At 45.4% G+C, this 22,165-nt stretch overlaps 2 protein-coding genes across 2 annotated transcripts in view; both read left to right on the top strand.

Moving 5' to 3' along the window:
* The first annotated feature begins 623 nt into the window (after nt 1–623).
* The window catches only part of LOC109869689 (plexin-A2), a 306,452-nt gene continuing 284,910 nt past the window's right edge, over nt 624–22,165 (top strand). Inside the window, 1 exon segment of the mRNA XM_031803557.1 lies at nt 624–1,247. The gene's annotated coding sequence lies outside the window, so the exon portion shown is untranslated.
* Nucleotides 12,625–13,206, top strand: LOC116356874 (uncharacterized serine-rich protein C215.13-like; the record flags this gene model as incomplete). The annotated part of the gene is made up of 1 exon (XM_031803558.1): nt 12,625–13,206. A coding segment is annotated over one exon (582 nt), but the record flags the coding sequence as incomplete, so codon positions are not given.

Below are 22,165 nucleotides of genomic sequence, written 5' to 3'. Positions count from 1 at the left end.
ATGCCCATAGGTGGCAGTACACTAACAGAATTGGCAGCATCATCATGAAGTAGCCTTCATTGATGACACTTCTCAGGTCACAATGCGCACTAGAACTGGCCAGATGTATTATTGTGTTTGGATTATTTTCGTTGATATAAATAATATATATATATATTTTTAGATTATATTAATAATATAAATTATGTTTTATACAACTCATTATGTTTCAATACATCAAATGTAGCTTCTAAACGTGTTCAATGAAGGTAGGCTAGACCAATGTAACTGAAAAATCTGAAATACATTATTATAAAATACTTCTGAAGATTAAAGACACTTTATTGTGCATTCTTATTACTTGGCAATCAATCCAATTTTCCATAACCTATACAGGAGATCGAATCAGAGGAAAGGGAAATAATTTATCCTAAAAGATAATGGCGTTATTGTGTTATCTATCCTATCTTCTTACATTCACTGGAGGCTGATTTGATCGTCGCAAATTACACTGAGCAGAACATATGGCCAAGCCATTCGGAGGCACCACGCTGAAACAGTTAACACATGCAACATGCAAATGAGCCCGTGTTGCCGAAGTGTACAGGGGGGCTGGGTTTAAACGCTGTGGTGTGCATATGAGACTGTACTGTATGCTTCCCGGGTTCGGTAAGCGCCACAGTTTCTCATGCCAGTCTAGCACAGCCCTATGAGAAAGCGAGAGTGCCTGTGTAAATTTGTGCGGCAAGGTTGCTACCCAAACCGAAGAAAGCCCGCCGGACGATGACAAGCCAGGCTACAGCGGCTGTCATAGTAGAGGACATTATCCTGTGAACTAAAGGAATTCGCCGTATCATATAGGCATTCTGTTGTAATCGACCATTTAAAGAAAAGAAAAAAAACAGACGGGCAAACGAAGTTGCGCGCACTGAATGTTCATAGATTAATTATTGTGTTCGTAGCTAATATCAGCCCGGTGAAACCTTGCATCGGTTTTTGGGGATCTTTAGGCTATGAATGAGGCGACATTGGGTATCTGAAATTTTCTAGGGATTGGGAGTGAATGGACCTTGGCTAAAATCTCTAAATTGATTGAGCATCATTGAGGAACGCCGTTGTAGACTTTACCGTAGTAGGCTACTCGGAGCATTTCCCGTGGATGTAAGTAGCTACAACACTCCATCACCTAAAGGAAGAGAAGACAATTCATTACTGGCTGTGTGATCAGAACAAAAACAGCACCAGGAGCTTCCATTGAAACCCGAAAGGTGAGTGAAAACGATTAGCCTATGTTTATCATTATTTAAAAAATGTGTCGGTTTGGTTTGAAATGTCTATGTGTTAGCTGATGATAGCTACAGCACAATTTTGTGCATTTGCCTTAATTAACACTGTTCTGCTTAATAACTAACAGTAGCTACTCTATTCCGCCACAATAATGCCAGAGAATTCTCAGCTCAATTCTCAGCTACCACAAAAAGGGGTTTGTGGCTGCTTATTAGGGTACTTGTGGGATATTAAGCTATATACAAGTAGCCTAATAACCAGCCGTATATTCCTTATTGTGGTAGTTGAGAATTTATTTGAAAAATAGGTTAATAAGGCAATTTACATTTTATGGCTATAGGTAAGGTAAAAATAATTGTGTGAGAAAAAAATGCCCACCCCAAACATGCAAGGAATTTCAGTGTTGTTATTATTCCAATGGTAGCCTACCAGTTACTTTTCAATGAATGTTTAGACAAATTTACGCATAGGCTATAGACTCATTGCCTCGGTGCGTAAACCCATAATTACGCAGTTCCGTTCAGTCAGGTGTTGGGTTTTAATTACCAGCTATTCTATCACCTCACGATCAACTTTTAATCAGAATGCAGCTGTCATCAGCTCATAAAACTAATTTGATTGAGTTTGATATATCGATATTATCATCGGCTATTCCCATTGCATTGTTCTGGTTTGATATTATAAGACCTTCATTAAGCTGCGGTATTTAATCATTTAGTCAACGGATGAGTTATTTTTATCGGCCTATCATCCCAAAGTAGTTTTCAATTACTTCCAATATTTGTAATCAACAGACAGATAGCCTAGCATCAGCTCTCCATGCTGACCTTGACTCTGAACCCGCTATTAGGGGTAAGAGTAGGGCGAAGAGAACCATTTCCATTACAGTGGATTTAGATTAGGCTTGATGTAGTGAGCGCTTGAAGTCTTGTACCTCATAATAATCTACAATCCAACATGTTAGAATGAATGTGACTTTTTTGCAGCATGTAACTCATTTCTGTTCTTCACTGCGTTACCCAGGTCTTACCCAGGTCAGGGGTTTGGAATAACAGTTAAATGTACTCTCCAACACAGATTACTCTCTTATCCATCCCTCATACTTCTCAATATGTTATATAACGCTTTTGATTTAGCTAGGTTCCTATTCCTATTATCGTTCCTATTACAATGTGGTATGCCGCAAGACAGAATAACAGCCGCCGTTAACCCCCAAGCCTTGAAAGCAGCTAAATTCAGATTCATTGTTGCCAACTGGCTATAATTTAGAATTCCTGCTCAACTCTAGACTTTTCATCTGTCGAAGCTCTGGAACAGCAGATGCACCCACAAATCTTAAATTTCCATCACAAACACACACACACACACACACACACACACACACACACACACACACACACACACACACACACACACACACACACACACACACACACACACACACACACACACACACACACACATACACACTCACACAGCACTCGGGAAGCGCTCATAAGGGTGACTCTAAAGGAAAATAAATGTTGTCTTAAGTAGAAAATTGCCTTACATTTGCATGATAATAACTTGCATCTGCCCATAATTGACAGAGAGCATATTAATCGTTGTGACCATGCAATCAAACCTAGTTTCTTCTTGGTAAAATCAGGTTTTGTCTAAAGCGTGACATTATTGTAATATTCTTCTCAAAGTATAACATCCGTTTGACCCCAGAAACAGCCACCAGGATGGAAATTGCAGCCTTGGAAGAACAAACCACTACACGCAGCCTTGCTCTGATTATCACACGCTGATTATACTCACCTAATTAACTCCAATCTGAAGAGAAAACACAAGCACTGATAGTCTGGAGTGGTTATAGCATTACCGGTCTGTCTGGGCAGTTGGGCACTCACCGTATAACTACATGATTTCCTCAAGACACTCGTTTAGTCAGACTTGTTCCCCTTTTTGCTACACAACTGTACACGAACTCTATACAATCCACCTCCACAAGAAGCAGAGTAAATTAAAATTCCATTCTGCTCAATGTAGCACTTTCAAGCAGTCTCTTTGAAGAGAGGCAGGAGTGGGCAAGCTGAGCTGTTGAGAACCTCAACATCACACACTCTTTAATCAATAAGGTTAACTACACAAATAAAGCTCAAAGAATATTCCTTCACATCAAACTGGCTGGCTGGAGCCAAAATGAGCACTCTCCATTGCCCCCGTTCCCCTTTCTCCTTTCGCTCAACGTGTGTTCCAGCATTTTGATTGGATTGTATTAAGCTGGTCAGAACAGGAAGGATTTATGTGACAGTGCTGATCTCAGTCCTATTGATTTGCTTATGCCAGTCAGTTTAGTACATGACTGTTTCCTGCGAGGTAACCGGGAGGTCTTATGTGCTTCAGGATGAGTTGTTCGCCTCTTTCAACTTTCAACAGCTTTATTTTAGGAAGGGTAAATGATGCATCTCATTAGACCCCCTGAAAGCATTCTGCGGCTGCTGGGTATATTAGTTGATGGACGGACTGATTTGGTATTATGTTGGGCTGGCTGGTGTACGAGTACAGACATTGAGTACGAATGCTGTGTTGATTAAGTACAGTGCTCCTTTTACATGACTGGTAGTCATTGTCTTCTTCCTCTTCAGAAGCTCCCGACCACTGAGGCAGCATCCCGTACCGTATGAAGGGTAGGGCTGGATGATAATGTAAACCCTGGACCCCCTTCCACAAGTCTCCTTCCTCGTGATGATGGGACTCTTCGTCAGGATGACACTACTGCTCAAGAGCGTCCCCTGTCGACCCCGACAATGACGCTTTTGTAGAGCTGGGTGAAATTGATAAAAAGACATATTGCGTTAAATTGTCTGAATTAACAATCACCCATATTAGCCCATTTATTTGATTTCAAACTTTACATTTCTCTAGTATAGGCTACCTATCGTAATGAACCATGTCAGCAAAATTCCCATGATAAGTGGTCGGTATAGTCGGCGGCGATCATTTTCGGTTTATTGTCCCAGCTCTGCTCTTTAAACGTCTGTGCCCATCAAGCAGACATGTTTCTGTCCAGGGCAAGATCTGGTCAAAGCCTTTCCCCGATGCCATCAGCAGTCAGGACCTAATACACATTCTAGTGCATTGTACTTTATTATATAATGAGAATGATAGGGGTGGTGACCGAGATACAAAGACAGTCTTCTCTGTGTTTTGTGTACGTGCTGTGTCACCAGCAACCAGCATGCAGCGCACATCGCCCCAGGCAGCCAGACTCGCCCTTCCCTGTTTAGCTTGAGAGTTTTTGACAAGTTGCTAGGCATGCAGGCGGAATCCTTGACCTATTTCTTAATGAGTGAACAGTGCAAACGCGTTCAGCGACTGGGTATTCTACAGCAGGCTAGGCTCCCCCCGCCCCCACATACACACAAACACACACACACACACTTGCCTACACACACATCTCAATGCCTTGCGGGCTGGCTGCTGAGTGTTCACTGACTCGTTCCTTGCAGATAGATATAGGTCTCCACATCGTCTCTGCTGGAGTGTAGGCTACTCACCCTGTTTGTTTGTTTTAAAGCAATTGGTCTCCCCCTCACCGGGATGTTTATCTGAACCTCTCAACTGTCCAGCTGTCACAACAGAGATCTCTATCTCTCTGACCCACACACACTCCACTCAGTCGGCCATGTTATGTGCCTGTGTGTACGTGTGTGTGTGTGTGTGTGTGTGCGTGTGTGCGTGCGTGCGTGCATGTGCGTGTTTGTGAGGGAGAGAGAGAAAGTGAGAGTGTATCCATGTGAAGATTGACATAAGAGAGATTTGAATCGTCCGTGACATTGATCAAGTGGGGTGTAGCCAGGGAGAACGTTTAGTTGGAAAGTGGTTGCGGTATGGTGGTAAGCAGAACTATCTCTCTCCTCATGCTGTTCCAAGACGGGTTCCTCAGCCATAGCACTCAGCTCCCTGAGCTTTCAGACTTGCAGTTCCTCCCAACCCTAACTCTAACTCTGCTTGGAAACAACAGGATTGTATTATCTGCCAGCTATGCACTTCTTTCAAGCATTACCTTCAGCAACAGCTTATTTAGAGGTACATTATTTCAGCCTCACCCGTTGCTGACAGTTGTATAAAATCGCAATCTCCACAGACAAACATTGTCAGTAGACTGGCCTTACTGAAGAACTCAGTGACTTTCAACGTGGCACCGACATAGGATGCCACCTTTCCAACAAATCAGTTTGTCAAAAGAATGCCCTGCTAGAACTGCCCAAGTCAACTGTAAGTGCTGTTATTGTGAAGTGGAAATGTCTTGGAGAAACAATGCCTCAGCCGCGAAGTGGTAGGCCACACAAGTTCACAGAATGGGAACGCTGAGTGCTAAAGGGCAGTGCGTAAAAATCGTCTGTCCTCGGTTGCAACATTCACCAACTAGTTCTAAACTGCCTCAGCAAGCAACATCAGCACAATAAATATTTGTCAGGAGATTCATTAAATGGGTTTCCATGCACACAAACCTAAGCTCACCATGCACAAGGCCAAGCGTCGGATGGAGTGGTGTAAAGCTCATAGGCATTGGAATCTGGAGCAGTGGAAACTCATTTTCTGGAGTGATGAATCACGCCTCACCATCTGGCAGTCCGACAGACAAATCTGGGTTTGGCTGATGCCAGGAGAACGCTACCTGCCCCAATGCATAGTGCCAACTGTAAAGTTTGGTGGAGGAGGAATAATGGTCTGAGGCCTACTTTTCATGATTTTGGCTAGGCCCCTTAGTTCCATTGAATCCACATACTTTTGGTCATGTAGTGTAGCTAAGCTTCTGTTGGCCATCTTGATCCCAGAGGACTTAGGAGTCGAGGGTAGACAGTAGTCAGCTCCAGATGGGTTGTGTCAGCGTGGGAGAGTTCAGATGCTTTTCACAGCCTTGCTTTGGGAGAGGAGGTTTCCACTGTTTCTTTTCATCCATCAGCCTAGTCACAGATATGAACAGAATGAACTATTATACACAACTCATTGTGAAGATCTTTTTTGCTATTCTTCTGTCAGTGTATGTACTGAAAGCATACAACCAAAGTTACAACTTAATGTAAGGTAGAGCGCAACATTTGTACTGCACACTGGTGGTTTGAATGTTTGATCAAGGAAGGCCATTTACTGTACAATCTCAACAAATGTAACTTTACCTTGTAAGACCTTACCTTGTAATGCATTTGAAAAGTGCCTTTATATGTCTCTATATCCAGGGCTACCCCGTAAGTCACGCTGCGGTCGCTTCCATCATGTTGAGTGGTTGTGTCCGCGTAGCCTTGTCGTGGCTTACTGAAGCGTTGGCCGGACGCCCTAGCCTGTCCCCGCTACCGCCTCGACATTGGTAAATAGCATCTGGATCTGGTATGATCAGCACATAGCACAGGGGGTGAAAATCAATACTCCGGATCTGCGTTACATTTTTCCAATAGATTCACACCACCTCAAATGCATCATGAGATTGCAGAAGTGCTGCTGCAGGAGCACTCCAAAGACTGAAAGTGCTGCTTCAGTCCGTGAGTCCGAGGTGGGTGGTTTTTGCCTCTTAGCTGCCGTGTGTGTGATATTGTGTTGAGAGAGATTGTTTCCCCATGTCTGTCAGAACGCTGCTGACAGTGGCACTGCAGTGGGTGTTGTAGGGCCTTATAATATCTGCAAAACGCGAATGCGGAAGGAATCCCGGGATTCAGACAATAAAACGGAATTCAACTTAGTATGGAATCAACTAAATCTATTGAAAATGAATTGATTTGCCCAAGTTGATCATAAGACAGGAAAACGGAGAAAATGGCCCTAGAGGTTGATGTGTTAGAGGGTTGGACTCAGACAGAGCAGTTGAGAAGAAGGCTCCAGCCAGTCTCTCTGTCTCTGCAGAGGGCCGAATGGGGAACAACCATTAATGTTCTCCCTCTTTCTGCCAGGAGAATGTGTCCAGGGCACGTATTCACAAATAGTCTTAGAATAGGAGTACTGATTTAGGATCAGTTTAGCCATTTAGATCATAATGAATGGTCTGGGCCCAGACCTCACCATGCATCCCGTCTATTGACGGCGTGGAGGCTAATCCTGAACCCCACTATGCCCTCACCTCTCCTCTCCCAGTCCCAAAGGCCTGCCAGCTTGCTGAAACAAAGCCTTTTGTCCAACTACTGAATCCAGCAGATGGAGAAATGGACAGTAAATGAAAGTAGGGGAGAAAAGAAAAAAAAGGTAATTTAGTGGAGCATGTTAGAGTAGAGCGTTTGCATTTAAGCCAGTCCTTTGGGAAGCGTAACGCCCTCACAAAGCGACATTGGCGTAACATTGGAGAAATGCTCCCTTGTTGCTGCAGTGGCAACAGCGACTTAGAGCCTCCAATGTGTGAGGTGCTGCTTGGCCCTATGGCAGTCAATCCAGACCCAGGAGCCCAGCTCTCTCTCCAGGGCCCGGGCAGTCTTTATTAAGATGTTAATGGAATTGCCTTCATGACACATTTGCATGGGACAGGATCGCTCTCCCCTGCCTTTCTTTAGTGCCTCAATCTGTCCGCCACACTCAATACATCAGTCCCCCTCTCTCTCCCTCAGTCACACACCAGGCTCTTTAGGCATTCACCACCATCTCCACATGTCTCTGCCCAGACCCAATCTCACTGTTTATCTGATCCCTCCTGTCACAAGCCATGCTATATTTTACCTGCTGTAACACAGTTACCCCAATGCCGGAGATAAGAACAGCAATCATGAAACCAGGACCTCCAGAATAACGTCGGCCTGTTTGTTTGGTGGTTAACTTCACAGTGGCTGTAAGTCACAGGCAGCCTGTCAGTCTGTCAGATCCAGTAGAAAGCCAAACACTACCTCATTAGCTATGAGGGTTGCTTTGATTATTCAAGAAAGGGCTGAAATTGACATTTGGGTTGTTTGTGTTTCTTGAACAAAAAGCTCAGGCTGTTCCTCCACCTCACGCCGCCACTATTTGTTGTGCCGAGAGACTGTTCCCAAGGCGGCACAACAGCCCAATCAAAGGGGGAAAAAGACCTTCAGCTTTACATTCAAATGCTTTTGACTTTTTCAGTTTCATGAAAGCACTGAATGCATTGTCTCTGTCTCTGCGCTTTCCCTTTCAGTCCGGGTTGAATGTAAGTCAGTTTCGGCCTGGAAGCATCAATAATCAATTAGCTCGTGTCATGGGAGGATGTGCTTTTTTGTTTAGTTTGGAAGTTGACAATAAGTGAGCAACAAAAGGGAGAGAGTGGGTGAGAGGCAGTCAGGGAGGGAGGGGGCACAGTACAGATGCCAATGGGCAGCTGTCCGTAGCACACAGACGATGGTGTCTGCATCCCAAATGGCACCCTATTCCCTATGTAGCACTACTTTTGACCAGGCTCTATAGGCTCTGGACAAAAGCAGTGCACGATATAAGGAATAGGGTGCCATTTGGGTCACAACCAGTACGTGCCCGTGTGTGTGTGTGGGGGGGGGGGGGACAGGGCTCCGGAGTGGGCACTGGGCACAGTGGGCAGATTGGGTAAACAACGCCCCCTGGTGATGTGGACGGACGCCCTAGCCTGTCCCTGCCACCGTCACCATGGTTACCACACACAGTGGCGGCAACGAGCGGCATTGCTTTGGCTTGTCTAGTCTGCTCATGTGCTGTGAGAAAGGAGTTCTAAGCCAACGGCAGCTTTGTCTCTACTCTTCACTGTTCTGACGGCTGTCCAATTACAAGCAGACCAATTACAACCTGAAGCAGCAGTGTATTACCGCTCTCCATTAGCTCTTTTTCATCCAGTTCAAAAAGCTATGTGTAATTTGTAAGTAAGTACATTGACTTAAGCTTTATTCTTCCTCTCTTGGAAATGTAGCTTACAATTCATACACTTTATGCATTTGCATCAGTGCCATATAAGCTGTTCTCCCTTCACCAGCCTCCACTGATTTGCATTATCTTATTATTTTGCACAATTGTTAATCAGAATAGCGAGGAAAGGAGGAGTGTTATGGGGATGAGTATTCCGTAGTGTGTTACCCTGGCATGGTCCTGTTGGATCTCTGGAGCACCGTGACATGTAGCCACCTGCATCCAAGCTGTCTGTCTGCTTTGTTACAATTTTCAAGTCAGCCCTGGCCTTATCTTTGTGGATAGCTCCTCTTCCCCGCCAGAGACGCCTTAACACATCCTCTGCCTTCAGCTCAGAAAACCAGAGGAGATAAGGCTCCAAAATGAATTCCGGGGAAGAGATAGCGAACAGAATACCTCAAACCAGAAACCTCCCTTTCCAAAAAAACTTCCCTGTTTTCTCTCTCACTTCCAAATAAACACTTTCTTTCCACTATGCTGACCATAACAAATCCAACCAAAGCAGTGATGAAAGACCTCGAAACTTCAAACTGAAAACCCTGAAACCCATCCTATCTGGGCTACCCTTCTCCCTGTGATGTCGGGTTTGTGTGAAAGTCGACTTTGGACAGACAATCACATAAGGGCAGGCAAGTCACTGACGATTGCACACCCTCCTTTAAATATATGGAGGGTCCATTCTTAAGCCTTCAACACTGGGTCATTTTTTAAAATTTAACCTTTATTTAACTAGGCAAGTCAGTTAAGAACAAATTCTTGTTTCCAATGACGGCCTACCCCGGCCAAACCCAGACGACGCTGGGCCAATTGTGCGCCGCCCAATGAAACTCCCAATCACAGCCAGATGTGATACAGCCTGGATTGGAAGCAGGAACTGTGGTGACGCCTCTTGCACAGAGATGCAGTGCCATGGACCGCTGCGCCACTCGGGAGCCCGAGTGATGCCACAACAGTCTGAAGGAATGGAAAAGGTATCGGGATGTGTTGTTAAGAGCTTGGCTAAGACCTGTTCCCTCATATTTCTATATCTCTGTCTGCCTCCAGACTCTTTATTTTGGCCCAGGAGGCCTCAGAGTGCTCAGGCCAAGGGAAATGAATTCAGTCTTCCTTGGGGCGGCTAGCTACATAATGTTGATGCATAAATACATGACTGACCCACATGTGACCTGTATATGTGCAGGGCAGTGGGAGCCAGAGATGGGATGAAAAGGGCTTTTTTAAGAAGGCATCTTCCCACTGGGCACACACTGGTTGAATCAACGTTGTTTCCACACCATTTCAATGAAACTACATTGAACCAATAGACGTTGACCTGTGCCCAGTGGGTTGTCACATTATATTATGAGTAGGTTGAGTGTGGGAAGATGGTAGACTTGACATATAGCCAAATGTATAGCGGAAAGTTTGATTTTATGTTGTTCTAGCAGCTGTTGTTATTGATTTTAATCTGCCTCTGACCTTTCAGGACAAGGCTTTGGAATTCACCCCCAGCTGTGTGGAAATGTGTTGGGCATTGAAGGGTGAACAATCGACAATGCATGTTGTTTTGTCCTCCGTTCTTGTCAGCCATCGCGTCAAATGATATCAAGCAAATAGCCATTGTGATTTGGGTAGTAAAGTAAACAAACACTATCGTTTTTAAAATGCAGCAATTTGTTCCCGTTTTTCCACGCGTGATCGTTTATCAAGATGAATCCATCAGCTGGAAGTTTTGTTTTTCCACTTTTACCTCCCTCACTTGTTCCCTCCTCTCTGGGAAACTGTCTGTATGAGCTCCATGAAGCAGCATCTGCACTGCCACAAAAGCGCCACAACCAGTGAAACGGGAGACATGACAGACGCATCTCCGCGCGGACAGCCTTGCATGTTCGAGGCGCGAAAAGAGACACAGTTATTACCAACATAAGCGCCTCCAAGGTCTTAAATTACAACCGCCGCGCAAAATAAATAATCAAATAGTGACATCATGGGTAATTCACTGATCAACAGCAATGTGGGTCAAGCAACGGTGTTTCTTTTCTGTAGCATTTAAGGTGAATGACGGGTAGAATTAGGGGATCTAAGAGAATTATCCTGCGTGGTGCGTGGAGCGTAGTGTGACAGCGCCGAGACTGGCGGGTGAGGAGAGGAGATCCTCTGTGTTGTCCATGAAGATGTTGATTAAATATGACTGCTCTGAAGCACAGAGCTGCTGCCTGAAGAAAAAGAAGGCGGTAGGAAGGGAGGGAGAGGAGAAGGAGCGGGGACGGGCAGGTTTGTACTTGAAAGCCGTGAATGAATATCTATCTGCTCATGTTTCATGTCTTAATCTGCAACAGTTTGGGATTTGTGACCTAATGCCATTTAAAGCCTGACACACAGAAGTAGGGCTGCACGATATGGGCAAATAATCAAATAGCCATTTTGTTAACCAAATGTTGCGATTGCGATTTTACACATGGGTGAACTGTTGGAATCATAGACATTAAATTCAAATTACGATTCTGTGGTTGGGGTCGTTTGGCATGATAACTAGTGAAAAAGACAGGTATAGTAAAAGTTGTTGTGACAGGAACCAAAGTGTCGGTCAGAGTTTCCCAGGGGACCCTTATTACACTTGAAATGTAGCCTCTTGCGATATGGATATTGCCAATGTCAATATTGCAATTTCGATTGAGAAAGCCCTACACAGAAGGTGAGGGGATGGGATCTTTGACGGGTTCTTAAAGCATCTTAGAGTAGGAGTGCTGGTCTAGGATCAGTTTTGCCTTTTAGATTCAAATGAAAAGGACAGGGCGGATCCTGAATCAACTCTCCTACTCTGAGACGCTTTATGAATACGGGCCCAAGCGTTGCCATTGCAGAGGACGGAGTGTGTGCCAGGTCCTTAATGTTCTCTATCTGGTTTAATACACCGGAGGAGAGAGACCAAGTACTGCTGCTGTTTTGACAGAAAAAAATCTCATTACTGAAAGCTTTGGGAAGCTTGTAAGAACTGTATTTTTAATGCTTTTTTGGCCGCTGCCTCTACAGGCAGTCAAAGTACTACTTGTGATCTTTTATGAGAGTGCTTTATATTTTTCCATTTGTTTAACATCAGAACATTGTGTTGACAGAGGGGAATAGGTGAGATTAATTTGCATCCAATTACGTTAGAGATATTATCATAATTCAAATTTACATGAACACAACATTGAACGTAAATGTTTGCTATCTTCTGTTTTTCAAGTCCTAAGATCCATGTTTTATTTTCATTAATCATGCGTTGCTATTGTTCCATGTATCATTGATGAGGGTTTGTTCTATTAAGCAAAATGCAGTATGCTTGACAGTGTCATTGCTGATCAAGAGAATTAAGCATTCATTCCCTGTGTTCTTTTGCGCACACAATTATGCTCCGTTTTCTCAAAGCTGACAATTAACAGCTTACAGCTTCAGCCCCCCTCCTCTTTCTCCTCCTCCATCTCGTCTTTCTCCTCCTCCGCCTCTTCTTTCTCCTCCTCCGCCTCTTCTTTCTCCTCCTCCGCCTCCTCTTTCTCCTCCTCCGCCTCATCTTTCTCCTCCTCCGCCTCATCTTTCTCCTCCTCCGCCTCCTCTTTCTCCTCCTCCGCCTCATCTTTCTCCTCCTCCGCCTCCCCCTTCTCCTCTTCCGCCTCCCCCTTCTCCGCATCCTCTTTCTCCTCTTCTGCCTCCTCTTTCTCCTCCTCCGCCTCCTCTTTCTCCTCCTCCGCCTCCTCCCTCTCCTCCTCCGCCTCCTCTTTCTCTGCCTCCTCCTTCTCCTCCGTATCCTCTTTCTCCTCTTCCGCCTCCTCTTTCTCCTTCTCCGCCTCCTCCGACTCCTTCTCCTCCTCCGCCTCTTCTTTCTCCTCTTCCGCCTCCTCTTTCTCCTCCTCCGCCTCCTCTTTCTCCTCCTCCGCCTCCTCTTTCTCCTCCTCCGCCTCCTCTTTCTCCTCCTCTGCCTCCTCTTTCTCCTCCTCCGCCTCATCTTTCTCCTCCTCCCCCTCCTCTTTCTCCGCCGCCTCCTTCTCCTCCTCGTCCTCCTTCTCCTCCTCCGCCTCTTTCTCCTCCTCCACCGCCTCCTTCTCCTCCTCGTCGTCCTTCTCCTCCTCCGCCTCTTTCTCCTCCTCCTCTTTCTCCTCTTCCTCCTCCCTCTCTTCCCCCTCCTTATGCTGCCTCCCTCTGTTCTCTGTTGTCTGTTTGCGTGGGTACAGGAGTGAGAACAAGTGAGTAAGAGCGGGTTAGGTTGAGGGATGCCAGTCGAAGTAGACGTGTCTGTGTAGCTGTAAGATGCTGTCAGATGTCACCATTCGTTCTTCTGTTGGCTGTCATTTGGCAGCCAAACCGCTGTGTTGGTTCTCCTCTGTTAAATACACTGAGTGTACAAAATATTAAGGAACATCTTCCTAATATTGAGTTGCACCCCCCTGTCCTCCTTTTGCCTTTAGAACAGACTCAATTCGTCAGAGAATGGACTCTACAAGGAGTTGAAAGGGTTCCGCAGGGATGATGGCCCACGTTGAGTCAAATTCTTCCCACAGTTGTGTCAAGTTGGCTTGATGTCCTTTGGGTGTTGCACCTTTCTTGATATACACGGGAAACGGTTGAGCGTGAAAAACCCAGCAGCGTTGCAGTTCTTGACACAAATCAGTGCACCTGGTACCTACTACCGCACCCCGTTCAAAGGCACATAAATATTTTGTGTTGCCCATTCACAATTTGAATGGCGCAGATATACAATCAAATCAAATCAAAATCAAATGTATTTATATAGCCCTTCGTACATCAGCTGATATCTCAAAGTGCTGTACAGAAACCCAGCCTAAAACCCCAAGCAGCAAGCAATGCAGGTGTAGAAGCACAATCCATGTCTCAATTGTCTCAAGGCTTAAAAATCCTTCTTTAGCCTGTCTCCTCCCCTTCAGCTACACCGATCGAATTGACATCAATAAGGGATCATAGCTTTCACCTGGTCAGTCTATGTCATAGAAAGAGCAGGTGTTCATAATGTTTTGTACACTCCGTGTAGAGACTTTGTACTGCACAAGTTAAAGGGGAGGGGCTGTCGATTGGCCAGTGTTTCAATCACTGTGTGAATAGGTTTAAAGCGCACTCACACACCACACACACACACACACACACACACACACACACACACACACACACACACACACAGGCATGCCTCTTCACCACACAGCAAACCCCTTTAATCCTGTGGCAGCCCGTCTCCACAACCGTTGAAGGGACTGATAAAGGATACAGTTTCTTTGTTTGCTCTTCCACCATGGTATGTTACTGTGTCTGCTAATCTGTTCTATCTGCACAAAGGACTAGCAGCTTGAATGGTTCCAGTTGTGAAATACTCTAAATGCAGTCTGGCTTCAACGCCTTTACATGTAACACTGCGTCAAGGTAAATAGACCCCTTTCTCTTTACACAACCCTGACACTGCCAGCCATAGGTCGCTCTGAACCCAGGGACAGGAAGGAGTGACAGAGTTGGCTTATTAGCGTAAAGTTTCCAGGGACAGGAAGGAGGGACAGGGTTGGCTTATTAGCGTGAAGTTTCCAGGGACAGGAAGGAGGGACAGAGTTGGCTTATTAGCATGAAGTTTCCAGGGACAGGAAGGAGGGACAGAGTTGGCTTATTAGCGTGAAGTTTCCAGGGACAGGAAGGAGGGACAGGGTTGGCTTATTAGCGTAAAGTTTCCAGGGACAGGAAGGAGGGACAGGGTTGGCTTATTAGCATGAAGTTTCCAGGGACAGGAAGGAGGGACAGGGTTGGCTTATTAGCATGACGTTTCCAGGGACAGGAAGGAGGGACAGGGGTGGCTTATTAGCGTGAAGTTTCCAGGGACAGGAAGGAGGGACAGGGTTGGCTTATTAGCGTAAAGTTTCCAGGGACAGGAAGGAGGGATAGGGTTGGCTTATTAGCGTGAAGTTTCCAGGGACAGGAAGGAGGGACAGGGGTGGCTTATTAGCGTAAAGTTTCCAGGGACAGGAAGGAGGGACAGAGTTGGCTTATTAGCGTAAAGTTTGCAATCATGTGCTCCGTTCTTCAATTTAATGTCCCCTTCTGTATTGCAAACGACTGAATAGAGGTATTTAGGGATGGTTGTGAGGGTGTTAGCAAGCTGGTGTGATTGACAAACCAATCCCCATTAACCTTCAGCAGCTTCCAGATGGGCTGTAACAGACTGGCAACAGGCAGCTGTGTTAGAACAAGAGGCATTTAGATTACCCAGGGATGGGTGGTAAAACTGTAAAAAAAAAAACTATACCGGTATTCATTCACGGACCGGTTTGGATTTTTACTTGACTTTCTATAACTATCAGTTCGGACCCCAGTCCTAATGATGAAAGTAGTACAGGAAATGAAGAAATTGGAGTGAATGCTGGAATTGAACAAATAACTATGCAAATGCACACATAAATAAATACTACAGTATACTATAGAATACTACAGTGCTTACTATAGAACTCTATAGTAAACTGTAGTATACTGTAGAATACTATACTACACACTGTAGTATCCCTCAATCATGTGTAGTACTTACTATAGAATATTATAGTATACTACTGTATTATCCACCAAAGAAACACTGTGGTAAATGACTAGAGTAATGTCCGCAAACACACTACAGTCAGCAAAAACACTACACTTTTTTAACTTGAGCAAATTTTACAGTATTCAATTTGCATATACCCCGCCCATTCCCCTCCCCCGTATCACATCATCATTTGTGCCACCCATAAGTGAGAAACCTACATGCAATTATAGACCATATATTGTGGTCCCTACAGATAATAGCTAGGAGACGGAGCTCTGCACTATCAGTTCAAACCCCAGTCCTACCTATCTACAGGTTATGGAAAATGTGCTCTTTTAGTATGTTTGCAGTAGATTTCCTATGTCTGCAAAAACACTACAGTAAATACTACAGCATAGTACAGTCTGCAAAAACACTACAGTAAATACTACAGCATAGTACAGTCTGCAAAAACACTACAGTAAATACTACAGCATAGTACAGTCTGCAAAAACACTACAGTAAATACTACAGCATAGTACAGTCTGCAAAAACACTACAGTAAATACTACAGCATAGTACAGTCTGCAAAAACACTACAGTAAATACTACAGCATAGTACAGTCTGCAAAAACACTACAGTAAATACTACAGCATAGTACAGTCTGCAAAAACACTACAGTAAATACTACAGCATAGTACAGTCTGCAAAAACACTACAGTAAATACTACAGCATAGTACAGTCTGCAAAAACACTACAGTAAATACTACAGCATAGTACAGTCTGCAAAAACACTACAGTAAATACTACAGTATACATCAATCTGCCAAAAACACTACAGCATAGTACAGTCTGCAAAAACACTACAGTAAATACTACAGCATAGTACAGTCTGCAAAAACACTACAGTAAATACTACAGTATACATCAATCTGCCAAAAACACTACATGAATTACTATACTTTTATTTTACTACAGTATTTATACTATAGTTAATACTACAGTACACTCAAGTTAACACGACAGTCTCCAAAAACACTACAGTGAATAATATAGTATTTATACTATGGTATACCATAGTACTTTTATTAATGAAGGGTGGCAACCATTGGTCAAGTACCAGTCGTATTCAGTGTTCTACAAATAGGACTACTGTCAAATACCGTCATACTGTCAAAAATGAGAAAAATATCTTGCCATGATATTTTGGCCATATTGCACAGCCCACTTGCATGTGTAATGTATGAGCGACAATGAAAATGGCCATTGAAGTACTTGGGAGTTCTGTGTGCATGTGTCTATTCTGTGTGCATGTGTCTATTCATCCTTTGAGACTTTGAGAGGGGAGTCAAATCACATCAATGTTTATTTGTCATGCGCGCCGAATACAACAGGTGTACAGTGAAATGCTTACTTACAGGCTCTAACCAATAGTGCAAAAAAGTCTGTGGCCAGCCCTACTTCCAAGGGCTTTCAACGGGGCCTTTAGAGTCAGTAGTCTGTTTATCCTACAGGACCTGACTAACTGTAGCCCCAGGGCAGACTAAGTTGGGCTCAGAGAAGTTCTGTGTGAGCTAATTCAACCTCTCGATGACAGACAGCATCCGCAGCCTGTGGAAAAACACGGCTGGTAGGAAAACAGAGAGGGGGGGGGGGGCCGGAGCGGAGCAGGGCCGAGAGAGGTCTGGGATCTGGGATTGTTAGGTCTGGATCTGGGATTGTTCCTCGTGACTTTGAGTCAGACAGGAAGAGGAAGGAAGCTGTACGGGGTGGAGGGAGGGAGAGGAGGTAGGGAGGGAGGGAGGGTGTATTATGTGTTGTATTAGAAGTATCCTGGGAAGTCTTGACTTACAAGGGCATGATAAGTCTTGTACCATTCTCATGGCACACTGGGCCACACTTTGGCACGACAGAGCAGCCATTATAGGGGTAGCAGTAGGCTACTGGACAGAGACAGACACGGATCCTACTCAGTCCAGACCCTCTCCGTTCACTAGACGAGTAGTCAGACTGAAGCACCCTACTACTAATTAGTGTTGTGCTGAATGTTAGTCTGGCTCTGCTGACTGCTCAACTAGGCTGGCTGGCTGCTCATATTTGTGTTACTGATTAAATGCTGAATGGGAGGTTTTCTCTTCATTCCTTGCCATTTCTCCAGGGTAAGAAACAAATTGATTTTTATCGCCGTCTTCTCTTTCCTTTTATCGCCGTTTTCTGCTGTGGTTGTATGATTCTATGTTGTGTTTAACTGCTGGATATTCTGTGTAGGGTAGCAGGGCAGGCAGCATGGTTTTGTTTGGCCCAGACTCCACTGTAATGGCCAATATCAGCCACAAGTCCCCCCCCCCCCCTCCCTCTCCTCTTCTGCTGGGGCTAACAAAAGATTAGATGTGGTACTGGAGCTTGTTGTCTAGCTACTAGCTACTATGGTGGTTGTGCTGCCAGCAACCAAAGGGTTGCCAGTTTGAATCCCGGGTCCAGCAGGAAAAATCAGGCGGGTAGTGAGCTGGCAACCGGAGGGTTGCTGGTATCAAATCCTAAATGCTGTTGCCTGCCGTTGTGCCCTTGAGCAAGGAACTTCATCCTGATTTTACCTTTATTTAACCAGGTAGGCAAGTTGAGAACAAGTTCTCATTTACAATTGCGACCTGGCCAAGATAAAGCAAAGCAGTTCGACAGATACAACGACACAGAGTTACACATGGAGTAAAACAAACATACAGTCAATAATACAGTATAAACAAGTCTATATACAATGTGAGCAAATGAGGTGAGAAGGGAGGTAAAGGCAAAAAAGGCCATGGTGGCAAAGTAGCAGTGGATTGTATTGCGTGCTGCTCGGACTGTTCAGCCTACCAGGAATTACTATGCCATTCACATGTTGCATTGGATTTAACACAACTCTGTTCGGAATTTCAATGCCTCTCTTCTCCCTGAAGACTCGATTACAATGATGACATAATTTCATTATATAACGTTTCTCCACTAGGTGACCATAGCCAGAAATATAGCTCCCCGGAAAGAAAATGTTTCGCCTTTTAGGAGGGGCTCCTCAATTGCCCAAGGTTTATACACAAAGCGTTCAGTATTTCTGGGGAGGATTCAAGGACCTATAGTGTGGCCCCTCTCATCTAGCCTCTGAGACAGACCCAGGGAAACCCTGTCAGCCAGGGTCATTCTAGATGCCCCTGTCCTCCTCCACCACCCTCTAACTAGCTTAGGGAGGTTTGACTGGCTCGGGCTCAGCAAAGGGAGAGAGCTCTGGCCCTGGCGAAGAGTTCCAACAGGTGTAATGACTAAGACGGAGGAGGAGGAGTGGTGGGGGAACACAACATGGTCTTACAATAGTCTGCAGGTCTGCAGTCTGGACTGCAGTGTTCAAGGCCCCTCGAAAATGTCTGAAATGGGAGTCCAATAGATTTACACACTGGTCTAATTCTCTTCCTGTGTTCAGGTGTCTCTGACTCTCTGCAGGACCAGAGAATCATCCCATCAGGGTTCTGTTCCATTTCCCAGCGTTCGTGTTTCATCTCAAGGGGGTGTAATATTGCTCAGACCCCTTCTCTCCTGCTCCCGAGGCTCAGTATTACGCTCAACCTTCAGAGCAAAATGAGTAACGCAGCCAGGGCTTTGCTACTGTTCCCGGCGACATGCTATTTTTCCTCACTGGGCTTTTTGTAGGTCACACTGTCATTCCCCCACTGTTTTCCTCACCACAAGCTACCCCCCCCTCAAACCCCCCTCCCTGGTCTGCAGGTGGGACTGTAATATCCACCACCTTTCCCCAGCCCCATCCGACTCCGGTGCAGGTGGAAACTGTAATATCACATGTGTAATGAATGTGTTCAGAGATATGTAGTGCATGTGGGAATGTCATGGCCCCATGATTGGGGTCACCCTGTTGCGCAATTTGCAGACTAGTCATACGTTATGAAGATTTTACTGAGATTTTCCTCTACATGGTAAGGCTGTAATGAAAAAAAAAATATATATATATAGTAACTGATCTGATTGTTGTTATGATAAGCATATGGCAGTAGCAGAGTGACAGAGCGAGAGGGCTACATCCTGTCCCAGCCAGCCATTCAGCCAGCCATTCAACCAACCAGCCAGCCAGCCAGCCAGCCATCCATCCTGTATGATGTTCACACGGAACAGGCCGGAACAGGAAGGCATGAATGTGCACTTCAGCACTCAGTCCAGCCCTTGCCAATCCGGTCCAGTCCTGCCCCAGCAGCAGCAGCACAGAAGCATGGATCTCTCTCCTGAGGTCATTCATCCAGGTGAAGCTCCGCTGACCGCCACAAGCTGGCTAGTTACTACTGCCAGGCTAAGTGCAGGCTCCATTCACTGCTCTGCTCTATTATTTATGGTCAAACCAAGTGGGACTTCTATTCAAATGCCGATTGAATTCTCTCCAAGAGCTTTTTATTGTTGCAAATGTCTTTTTTGGAGTTGTATGTAGCATTCCAGTGTGCCGGAAATGCCAGTGTTTTTTTTAATAGGAATTCCTGTCATGGATAGATAACCACAATTACAGATAGTCCACGCTCCACATCATGTCGATTTGGACTTGGCAGTTTGATGAGATTATGTGCTAAGCTACGCTAGTTAACCCACTGCCTCAGTTTGGGTTTTTTGCCCTGTGCGTTTGACCTACTTCTGTCTTAAGTCCCACATTAAATGAACCCACTAATTTCCTTCATTTATTTATTTCCCAGTCAAGTTCCTTCTGGCTGCTCCCCCTCCCCCTCCCCCTCCCCCTCCCCTGACTCGTTCCTGTGCGATATGAATAAGTGAATTCCTTGTGATAATGTGTCCTCCTCCGTCTGTAGCAGCAGACCTAAACATGGTTGGTCTGGGCTACCCTCTAAAGCGAATTAAGACACGGCCGTGTCCAGTGCTGTCCAGTACAGAGGAGAAGAGACAAGCCCGCTAGCTGCCCTGCACTGTAGTTTATAAACTAAAGGGCTTCAGCTGAAGGAGGACATTTTGTGTGTGTGTGTGTGTGTGTGTGTTTTCCACTGCTCTGTCTCTAAGTCCAATGTGACTGATGCCAGACTCTTCCCTCGCCCCATGCGCCGTTATTACCTCTAAGTAACCAGCCACACACTGGATTCTGTGGTGCTTTATCACCTCTGATCAAATTACAGAGCTTTATTGTGCGTGTACGGTCTCTCGCTGTGTGTGTGTCTGTCCGTGCGCGAGTGTTTCTCTGTCTGTGTGCATGTGACAGTGTGACAGTGTGACAGAGAGGGTCAGTGCTTTCAGAGCCAGGCAGGTTGTTTCAGGTGCTTTGCCCTGGGTCTCAGACAGGCAGACAGTGGTAATGTAATGTAATGGCTCTGGATGTGTCTCTGTAATAGGTCTGTAGATAGGCCGTAATGTGGCATCACAGTGGTCCAGCAGGAGAGAGTAGTGCACTAAACAGAGAGGAACTGTGTAGGAAGGAGAGAGGGACAGACAGAGAGCATTGTCCCCATCAGACCCATAATACCCTGCAACGTACGTGACGTAAATACAAACTATTGAATCACTATTCACTATGTTAGCTAACACAAACGCTGTTGTTTAAAAAAATATATATCTTTAGAAAGTACAAGATGTTCCATTGATGTGTTTCTACAGCTCTCCTTACTTTGATAAGGCATCATGATGACCCATATCGTATAGCCTAATAGTTAAGGTGTTATTTCCCACCATGCAGTGCACTTCAAGGAGAGGAAAACTAGTACATCCTCTGGAAGAAAACCTTGACGCACTGGTCTTTGATAGATTACCAAAGCTGCACTGTCATGTTCATTGTTTGCATTTGTGAAATACCATTATGTTCTATATTGAATATGCTGAACGTACTGTGTGTGTGTGTGCACGTGTGTGTATGTTGACCTGTGGAGTATTGTAGTAACCAGAGACAGTGAGGATAGGACGTGTCATTAACAGACTAGCCATAACACACTGCAGGGCGAGGAGGAGGGGGGGGGGGGGGGGGGGGTCACTGGGGTTATTTGGCATAACGCCATGCATGGGCTTCCTCCTCTATAAATCATGTTCATATGATATGGAAGTCTAGGGCTAGGTGACTAGTCTGTTCTGGGGCTGGGTGACTAGTCTGTTCTGGGGCTGGGTGACTAGTCTGGTCTGGGGCTGGGTGACTAGTCTGGTCTGGGGCTGGGTGACTAGTCTGGTCTGGGGATAGGTGACTAGTCTGGTCTGGGGATAGGTGACTAGTCTGGTCTGGGGATAGGTGACTAGTCTGTTCTGGGGCTAGGTGATTAGTCTGGTCTGGGGATAGGTGACTAGTCTGGTCTGGGGCTAGGTGACTAGTCTGGTCTGGGGCTGGGTGACTAGTCTGTTCTGGGGCTGGGTGACTAGTCTGTTCTGGGGCTGGGTGACTAGTCTGTTCTGGGGCTGGGTGACTAGTCTGTTCTGGGGCTAGGTGACTAGTCTGGTCTGGGGCTGGGTGACTAGTCTGTTCTGGGGCTGGGTGACTAGTCTGTTCTGGGGCTGGGTGACTAGTCTGTTCTGGGGCTAG

The sequence above is a fragment of the Oncorhynchus kisutch genome, linkage group LG24 (genome assembly GCF_002021735.2).
Source record: "Oncorhynchus kisutch isolate 150728-3 linkage group LG24, Okis_V2, whole genome shotgun sequence".
NCBI lineage: Eukaryota > Metazoa > Chordata > Actinopteri > Salmoniformes > Salmonidae > Oncorhynchus > Oncorhynchus kisutch.
This window is presented reverse-complemented; position numbering and strand designations above follow the sequence as displayed.